The sequence below is a fragment of the Alosa pseudoharengus genome, unplaced genomic scaffold (genome assembly GCF_046254945.1).
Source record: "Alosa pseudoharengus isolate Yale_2024_CS ecotype anadromous, Long Island Sound unplaced genomic scaffold, YU_APseudo_1.1 YU_APseudo_1.1_scf_16, whole genome shotgun sequence".
NCBI classification, from domain to species: domain Eukaryota; kingdom Metazoa; phylum Chordata; class Actinopteri; order Clupeiformes; family Clupeidae; genus Alosa; species Alosa pseudoharengus.
In genome coordinates this window covers 8,010,556-8,020,555 of record NW_027468630.1, presented here as the reverse complement: position 1 = coordinate 8,020,555, position 10,000 = coordinate 8,010,556, and the positions used below count along the sequence as shown (strand labels likewise).

Sequence of the window (10,000 nt, the reverse complement as noted above, 5' to 3'; positions counted from 1 at the left end):
CACACACACACACACACACACACGACATTGTCTGTGGCAGCAGAGGACTGCTTCTAATCTCCTCATATGGGCTCCATGCTCTGGTGTCTTTTTGATGGCTCTTTCTGCATGGTACTTTTCCATCTCTGTCATTCTGCGCTGTCTATTTGATGAGTAAAAATGGAAATTTGGATCACTAAAAGCTGAAAGGACGATCCTGCTAGATTTCATCAGAGGTTTGCTGTGTGTGATGTGTGTGATGTGTGTTCCCTTCCCACAGTGGAGTGGAAAGCTGCTTGTGGTTACTTTTTACCAGATAGTGTTGCTGGTTGACAGTCAGTCAATCAGTCAGTGTGATTCAATGGAAACGGTTTCTCCTGTACTTGGGGGAAAGGCCGCTTTGTAAAAACCAACTCTCACTCTTTGATGGTGTGGACTGGTGTTTTTTACGTGTGTTTGTTTGTGAGTGTGTGGGGGATGTTTGGTGTACCCCCTACACCATGTGCCATATCCCTTGTGTCGTGTTCTGGCAGGATGGGAGGGCCCCCTTTCACCCACACACACCTCCACATACACATAAACACACGCACACACCACACACACACACACACACACACACACCACAGACACTCCCCTCTTCCACACATTTAAACACTCTCTCACACACACCCCCGACACCTCTCCTCGTCTGTTCCGCTCGGCGTGTGCTGCTTCCTGGAAACACGCTCTGGCAACTTTCACACTTCCACCCAGTGTGTTAGAGGGTTAGGCTGCCGGCGTTCCTCCTCTCTCCCTCTCTATTCCTCCTCTCTCTGTCTCTCTTGTCCTTCTCTCTCTCCCCTTCCCCCTCCCTCTGTTTATCCTTCTCTATTTACCTCTCTCCCTCCCACCCTCACTTCCTCCCTCCCTCCCTCCCTCCCTCTCTCTCCTTCCCTCACTCCCCCTTCCTCTCTCTCTCTCTCCTTCCCTCTCTCTCCCCCTCCCTCTCTCTCTCTCCTTCCCTCTCTCTCCCCCTCCTTCTCTCGACTCTCGTGCTCCCTCTCTGGCTGTCCTCTAAGTGCTGCTGTGTGGCCGATGGTGGAGATGGTGTTGATGGTGGTGGTGGTGGTGGTGGCGGCGCTGTCCTCACCAGACCCAGGAGCCTGCCCTCAAATCTGCCAGCACCCCCATCAGCCGGCTCAGTCTGACACCCCCTCTGTGTGTGTGTGCCTCTCTCTGCCCTGCCCTCCCTGCCCTGCCCTGCCCCGTCCTATCCTGTCCTATCCTGTCCTGTCCTGTCCTGCATCACCGCCTAGCGTGTGCTCGGTCACTAGTGTTATTATTGCTGTCACTGAGAGCATTGGGTACAGGAGAGAATTATAATTTTTTTTTTTAAAAAGACTCAATCAGGAGTTTATTTCTGTAATTGCTCATTTATTTGATATGGTGTTTTGACACACCGAAGTGCACGGGAGGAGAATAAAAGGGCCAGTGCAAACGTGGGCAAATAAAATGTGCGTTGGGCTCGGAGAAATCCAGAACATGTGGGGTTAAGTTGTGAAAGTTAATGTAATAACTGCTAGCACCATCTGCTGGCCTGCTTCCTCACAAAGAGAGAGAGAGAGTATGGGCGAGTGAGCAAGGGAGAGAACGCGAGCGTGTGAGTGAGCGAGCGAGCGAGAGAGAGAGAGAGAGAAAAACGAGTCCGGATTTTAACGACATCTCTAATATTCATGCTGATGCATTTTGCTGCTTTGTGCTTTCATTTTTCCACCACTTCGCCCGCGCCTCGAGCCCGCCACCACACGCGCCAGGGAGAGGGGAGGGGAACGAGGGAAGAGGCGGAAGAGAAAAACAAGTGGAAAAGAAGGGAAAAACACGGGCAAAGAGGAAAAACGACGACAGCAACAAAAGCAATTTTCTTTTCCTTTTTTTTTTTTGGTGACTGTACAAAAAGAGGAGTAGTTGCCCTTACCTTTTTCAATCCGGGGATGTAAGAGGAAGCAGAAGTGGGTGCGAAGGGAAGAGAGAGAGAGAGAGAGAGAGAGACAGACACACACTGAACGAGTGAAAAAAGAACACGCGCATGAGGAAGAGAGCTGTAAGAGAGCGAAAAAGAGCGAGGGAGCGATTGCTCTAGCGGACAAACGGCAGAGAAGAGAGAGAGAGAGAGATTGAGGGAAGGAGAATCAATGAGAAGGGAGGAGAGTGGTGGCTGAGCGAGTCTGTGCCTGTTTGCCCCGCGAGGAAGCGAGAGAACGACAGAGTGTGCGCGTGAGCGAGAGAAAAAGAGAGTGAGTGAGTGAGTGAGAGAGAGAGAGAGTGAGAGAGAGAGAGAGAGAGAGAGGCAGCATGCACCGTGCTTCCTGGACGGGCCGTGCCACGCACCTCGGATCTCCAGCCTCCCAGTGAAGCGAGCGAGCGAAGCTCCTGCCCTTCAACGTCAGCCACCCCTGCCCCCCTCCCAATGCTGCCGCCAGGGGGGAGGAGGTGAAGGAGACCGCCGCCGCTGCCACCGCCACCAGCCGCTAACCACCGCGATCTGAGGAGAGAGAGAGAGAGAGAGAGAGAGAAGGGGAGGGAGGGGGGAACGGACGGACTGAGCTCTCACGGAAGAGAGCGAGAACGAGAGAGAGAGGGAGGGCGGGAGGGAGACACACGGCGAGAGAGTGGAGAGAGAGAGAGAGAGAGAGATAAAAAACGGCGAAAGGGCAAGGCTTTTGTTAGGCGACTGGCTGAAGGGAGCGAGAGAGAGAGAGAGAGAGAGAGAGTGGGGGAAGAGAGAAAAAAAGCGAGCGAGAGGACAGGAAGAGAAAAAACCATGTCTACGGTGAAGAGGCCAAGAGGAAGGGTAAGTGAGCCGCGCTGAGCGGAGAGAGCTGGGAGAGGGAGGGAGGAGGGGCCCAAACGGCAGGAACTGAGCAGCCCTCCTCCCTCCCTCTCTCCCCCTCCCCCTCCCCTGACACACACACACACACGCAGACACACAGACACACATACATACACACACTCGTGCTGCAGCCACCACTGCCGCCATCTTGAGTTTGCTCGCTTTGCTTGTGTTTTTTTCCTCTCCTTGCTCTCTCTGCCTCGTGTTTTTTCTCTCCTCTCCTCTTCTTTCCCTTTATTTGCGTCAGGCTTTAAGGTGGCATGCGAAGCTGTACTCTCGGCTTTTGCCTCCACCCCCCCCCCCCCCCCCCGCTCTCATTCCTGACCATTTTTCTTCCGTTCTCCCTCCCCCCCTCTCTTGTCTGATCATTCCTCCCTCTCTCTCTCTCTCTCTCTCTCTCTCTCTCTCCCTTTCTCTTTCGCTCTCTTGGTCTCTCATTCCTCCCTCCACCCCCCTCCCCCCCAGTTTGGTGGCTCTATGATCTGGTGCAGCAGGCGACGTGTGTGTGTGTTTGTGTGTGTGTGTGTGTGACTGATGGACTCTGCTCATGTGACATACAGTGCTGAGAAGTGTGTATGGCTCCGGCAGCTCGTGGAACAGGCTTTTCCTGGCTCCCCTGTGCTTTTGTAGTGGCCGAGTGTTTTCCGTGGGAGCGCTAGCGAGAGCTCGAGCGGGGTTACAGAGAGACCGAAATCACTGCAGTGCTGGCAGCCTGTAATTTTAGTTATTTATAGATGTATTACACAGCTGCAGTGCACTCGCTTTGCTGCATTTTTCCTCATCTCATTCTCTCTCTCTCTCTCTCTCTCCCTCTCTCTCTCTCTCTCTCTCTCTCTCTCCGTCTCTCTCTCATGCAAACACACTTTCCCCACTGCCCTGTACCCCGACCCCTATCTCGCTGCCTCTCTCTCTCTGCTCCCAGTTCTTCAGCATCTTCTCTCTTCCATTCAGTTCTCTTTTCTCCTCTCCTTTTTTTGCATGTTCTTTCCTGCCATTTTTGAGAGAAGGCATGAAATGGACTAAAGAAGGACATTCCAGTCTAGGCCAATCATTTTCTGTAATGAACTCGGGCAGAGCTTCACATACACACACGCAGACGCACACACACACACACACACACACACACACACACACACACACACACACACACACACACACACACACACACACGCAGACACGCACACACTCTCACACTCTCCTCCATGCTCACGTGAGTCAGCCTGCTGTTGTTTATCTTCAAAATGAATTGCTATTTATTCCCTCCCTCCCTCCTTCCTTCCTTTCCGCATGCCCATCCCCCTCTTTTTGTTTTCTGGTTCGAGATAATTCCCTTTTTATTTCTCATCCAGGAAGGCAACTGTGCCTGAGCACACACACACACACACACACACACACACACACACACACACACACACACACACACACACACACACACGCATATGCCTGCTAACGTATCCATATCACGTTTTTGATCCAGCCTGTTTATGACCGACTTGTGGGCTGTAAGCTTAGGACCTATTTAAGTGTGTGTGTGTGTGTGTGTCATTTCTGTGTGGAAGCCAGTGCGTGTTCATGTATAATTCACATGTTATCACGTAGCGAGGGCTGTGTGTATAATTCATGTCATTGGCCAGCGGCCTCCCTCAGTCTCAGACTGGGCCTCGGCATCCTTCTAGCTGACGCAGAAAAAAAACTGTCAGGAGCCACCTAGACGCAGGGTCCACCTCTCGTGCGTGTGTGTGCGTGTGTGTGAGTGAGAGAGAAAGAGATGGCGTACAGATCTGTGTGTGTGTGTGTGTGTGTGAGAGAGAGAGAGAGAGAGATATGGTGTACAGATCTCTGTGTACGTCTCTACGCGCTCTAAAAAGAATAGGGCGAAGTGCTAAATGAGGGACCCGAGGCACCTTCCATCTCCACATTTATTTTTATTCACTTAAATATACTTTCTCGCCTTAGATGAGCATTGCCAATGGCTCGCGGCCTTGAAATAAAAAAAGAGCGATAGAAGGGACACAAAAAAGGAGAGCAAGAGAGAGTGATGAAGAGGGCCGGAGAGATGAGATGGTAATCTGTCTGTTTCATCATCTGGTGTATCCTCTTGCAGCTAGCACACTTGGCTCTGCCGCCTCCTAAACACTCTGCACTGTTGCATGTGACCGTGGCCCAGCACACAGCTCATGAAGCTCCACACACACACACACACACACACACACACACACACACACACACACACACACACACACACACACACACACGCCTCTGAAGGGTGTCCTCTGGAAGTCCCCTGATGATGGGCTTTGAATTAGGGATGGTTATGTGTCCTTTGTGTCATTGTGACATTGCTTTTTAATCTTCCTTTTCCCAAAGCTTTGGGAATCTGTCAAATGTGTCCCATTTGCTAATCCTATCCAATCTGAAGTGCAAGAAGCCATTTTTTCCTCCTGAAAGACTCGGTGGATCTGGTTGTGATGTGTAAACAATTCGTGCAGCCATGTTGGATATGAAGCCTGTAATAATCTAGAGAAGCTCTTGTCGTTGGAAGCCGCTGAGCTAATGTTTTCTGTCGACTTCTGTTTCTTCTTCCACAGCCCCCTAAGAACACTAATGGTCCCAGCAGTCAGGTGCGGGTCCTCAGCCCCCAGATGAAAAGCGGCTCGTCCTCCTCATCCTCGTCTTCGTCCTCGTACTCCTCGGCCTCGGAGCGGCGGGCCCAGAAGCGGCAGCAGCAGCAGCTGCTGGCTCAGCAGCAGGCCGGGATGGACTCGTCGGACGACAAGCAGGAGAAGGCCAACCGGATCATCTCCGAGGCCATCGCCAAGGCGCGCGAGCGCGGCGAGAAAAACATCCCGCGCGTCATGAGCCCCGACAGCTTTGAGAGCTTCGCCGGTTCGTCCGAGCACCGGACCCACCGCAGCGCCTCTGCCAAGGGCCGGACCAAGGAGAGGGCCTCCAAGAAGGCCCGCATCGTCTCGTCGGGAAAGCCCAACAAGCAGAAAGCAAAGATCGGGTAAGCCCTGCTCTTCACAGCCATCCTGGTTGGTTTTTCACAGGGAGCGCTCGTGGTGTTGGTGTGCGGTTATGGTTGTGCACTGTTGCTTGCATTTATGACTGCATGATTTTTAAGCCTTCTGGCTGCTCTTCTGGATTATCTGCAAAAACAAAGACACACCTGTAAACTTGTTCCTGTAAAGTTTCTGTAGTTTGAAAGTGGAGGAATGTCAGTTTAGTCGTGTGACTTTGAGCTCTTTCAGTTGTTTTTCTTCATGTATATCTTTTACATGCAAATCTGGAGCCCAGTTGACCCATATCTGATTATTTGAAACAAAAGCTTGACTATAAGAGAATGGTAGCATGCAGCATCTCATTGGATGAAACCGCAATAGAATCCCCTAGCAGCACAGCTATGGTGATTGTAGTGGACTTGTGTAAAAAGCTAATTGTGCAGACGAAAGATTATATGCAGAGTATTCGAAGTGCTCCTTTGCTTCCCAGCACTGAGTACTCTTACTGTTTGTTTGAATACTTCGGTCTGTGCTGAAGCACTCCACAGTTGAGAGATAAGGTGGCTGCTCCTTCCCCTTCGTCGCCTCAGGCCAAATATCTGAGTAACGTATGTCCTTGGAACATTTTCTTACCCAGGCACGGTCTTATACCAACCGGCCTCTCCGTCCAACAGTATCTAACTTCACACTGAAAAAGGAGTTGTAGTGGTGTTACTGTAATTTCCCAACTATTAGCTGCGGTTTATACATTGATTTAGCTAACAAAAAAAATCAGCTATGAGGTTAATATATGGCGGCAGTTAATATGTGCTAGTTAATATTATGCTCAAATACACAGGAAATGACTGTACATTGAAAAAGGAATTGTGAAGATCACTGAATAGTATAAAATCTGCGTGTGTTCTTTTTATTTGTGGAGCTGGGTCTTCTACATTGGTAATTGTTGAAAGTTTAGCTGGGTTCGAAAGTCGGAAAATATATTCCACCACAGGGATGGTGTTGTTAAAGGGCTATATAGGTTTCCCACGGAAAGATCACTGTGTATGTTTTGGAAGTTGCCATGTAGCCTGTAGCCATATAGAGTTTGAAACTCTTGTTAGAGGTGCTGCTCTGGGTCTCCGGTCTATATTACTGCTCTGTTCTCACAGCTTGACTTGACTCTCCTCATCTCATAGACTGACAGGCCTGAGCAGAGAACACCAAAGTCTCAAAAAAAAAGCGTTCCGGTCTTTCTTTTTGCCTGGAGTCAGAAGATGAAGACTTGCTGCGGTGTTATTATAAGCACATTACCCGGCATCTGTGCAGATATAGTGTTATTAGGCGGCCCCCGGGGTGGGGGGGGGGCGAGAGAGCCGGGGAAATATGAGTTCCTCCCTGATTGGGCCCTCAGGCAGGTAGAGGCTGGCTTGCTGGCTGGCATGGGAGTGGGAATAGCGCTAGGTTCGTCTCGAGCCCAAGTCCTTCCTGCTCAAACAAAAGAACGGCCCTGTTTGGTATTCAGCAGACGGGCCGGCGGCCGCTCGCCTGCGGACGATGCTATGCACGCGCTATCATGATAAATGATTTTTAGAAGATCTATGCCGGGGAAATAGCTGGAACACATCATGGATCCTGACCCCCCCCCCCCCCCCCCCCCCCCTACACACACACACACACACACACACACGTTTCCCTATGCGAAGGGGAATATAGAATATAATGTGCTGCATTGCTGCAGGTCTGTGTGAAGGAGAGCTGAGGCGTTGGGCTTTCAATGTGTGTGTGTTTAGAGCAGAGACCAGAGGTGTGTGTTTAGAGCACAGTGTAGAGACCAGAGGTGTGTGTTTAGAGCACACTGTAGAGACCAGAGATGTGTGTGTGTGTGTGTGTGTGGATAGAGACAAGAGGTGTGTGTGTGTGTGTGTGTGTGTGTGGATAGAGCACAGTGTAGAGACCAGAGGTGTGTGTGTTTAGAGCACAGTGTAGAGATCAGAGATGTGTGTGTGTGTGTGGATAGAGACAAGAGGTGTGTGTGTGTGTGTGTGTGTGTGTGTGTGGATAGAGCACAGTGTAGAGACCAGAGGTGTGTGTGTGGATGGAGCACACAGTGTAGAGACCTGAGGTGCGTTCAGAATAGCACACAAATGCGAGGCAATTTTTGTCTGCGAGACAATTTTTTGTTTTGTTCGAGAGCACATGCAAACAGTCCGAGGCTAGTGTTCTATTTGGTTGTGGACGCACGCACGGATAGCTGCTGACATTATCCTCCTTACAGAGCCCTGAGTTCACCCTCTGCACATAGCCCTGTTTTACTCCGGCCCTTGTTGCTCCTCTTGCACAGTTTGTGAATGCAATGTATATACCATTGGTCTAAGTTCTTGGCAAAGAAAAATGGACTCTGAAATAAAGCCGTTTCAATTGAACAAATTGGAATGTTTGCACAAAAAAAAAAACTTTCACATTTTAAAAGTAAATGAAAATGTGAAAGAAAATGTGTTTCTGTGCATGGAGTTAGAGCGCACCTCAGAGACTCTCCTAGATGGTGAACACACACAGGTGTGCTGGAGTGGAATGGGAGGGGAATGTGTGTCTGTGAAGTAAAATTGATCCCTGCGTGATCAAAAAAAGAGTTTGATGTTGTAATAAGCTCCAAAGAGAATGAAAATTGAAGCTATGTTCCTTAGACACACAAGACGCACAATTTGACCTTTGTCTCTGTTTTGAAGTTAAAGACTGCAATTAAGCTGTGTGTGACTCAGAGTGGAACTTGGTGCAGACACAGCCTTTTTTTGCTGATATGATTGTATAGAAACTGTGACCGGAGATCATGTTGTAAAACGAGCGGAATTTGGCCTGGCTTGCAGTGAAAAAACTAGGCTAGAAAAACTACAGCTTTGCGTCAGTCAGCCAAGCGCTCCTGGATTAGCCTAGCTATCTAACTGACCCAAATACTTCAGCAATAAATGAAAAACAAACAATAACGTCTATTCAAGCGATCTAGCAGACGTGGCAAGCGAGTAGATGGAAGCAGCACACAACATGCTCGCTCTGTACAGCTACAGGTACTTCACGGTAGTAAACAGAGAGACACAACTCCCTGAGGAATAAACCTTAATGATTTAGTTCCTTGACAAGCAAGAGATTTTATTCCATATGTCACTCTTTACTGCTTTTGCTCAGTAATGTTGTCAGGAATTATTTACACGATGCTCAAGTGGTAAAATCCCTGTCCAATGACCACATATGGTCTATGGTCTCCTATTTAAATTAATTTGTTATGCAAGAGCCAGCAGAATACAGCAGGATTAAATAAATCAGGGTTGTGAAGCAATCATGCTTCTGATGTTGGAAAGGGGGAAAAAAGATAATTACGTTAATAAGTATATCTGTCATCACAGGCTAGACCTGTCCCCAAGGCCTGGATCTGAGAGTATTTGGGGTAGACCCTTGGGCTGCTTGGCTTCTGGGTCAGGGTGCTTGGAAGGCAGCCAAAGCTGCTTGCTAATGCTATTGCTAATGCTAATGCTAACCGGAGCAGGCCTGAGAACTTCCTGTGTAGAGCCGTGACCTAGAGCTTAGACTGTTATCTGGGACTGAGTGCAGAGCTTTACACCGTGTGTGTGTGTGTGTGTGTGTGTGTGTGTGTGTGGTGTACGGTGTACTGTGTGTGTGTGTGTGTGTGTGTGTGTGTAGGTAGATGTTCTGCTAGTGTTCCATCTGGGCAGGCTGTGAGGAAGCTGGGACTCCTGATGTGTGTGTGTGTGGCAGAAAAAGTGTGTGTGTGTGAATGAGTGTTTCTGTTCCCTCTCCACCCGTGGCTCCTCCTTTGCGTAGCTGATATAAAATGAGGTTTCAAGTGTATGGGTGTGTGTGCATGTCTGTACGTGGGATGGGAGGCTGGATGTATGATACATTGAGCTTTATGAGTTAGTGGCAAGGCTGCTGTGTGTAGACTTTTTTTTGTGAGAAAGAGAGGGAGATGTGTGTGCGTCTATCACCTTGTGTGTGTGTGTGTGTGTGTGCGTGCGTGTGTGTGTGTGTCAGTAGCGGTGTTCATGTTGCTCAGGGGAGGTTTCATGGCATAGCAGGAACCCAAGTGTGCACCGCCCAGCTTTTCTCTGGTGAAATATTAATGCAGTCTTCTCTCCCTATGTGTGCCCTGCCGCAGCAC

The 10,000-nt window shown here is 49.6% G+C and overlaps 1 protein-coding gene across 11 annotated transcripts in view; it reads left to right on the top strand.

The window, feature by feature from the left end:
- The window catches only part of chd9 (chromodomain helicase DNA binding protein 9), a 102,383-nt gene that overhangs the window by 30,890 nt on the left and 61,493 nt on the right, over positions 1-10,000 (top strand). For 10 of the 11 annotated variants that reach the window (XM_076286936.1, XM_076286935.1, XM_076286946.1 and 7 more), the window contains one exon: positions 5,437-5,855. In XM_076286936.1, coding sequence (XP_076143051.1) covers positions 5,437-5,855 — 419 coding nt within the window. Of the gene's footprint in view, positions 1-2,598; positions 2,810-5,436; positions 5,856-10,000 lie in introns of those variants that run through there. The other variant, XM_076286943.1, reaches the window with a different exon arrangement.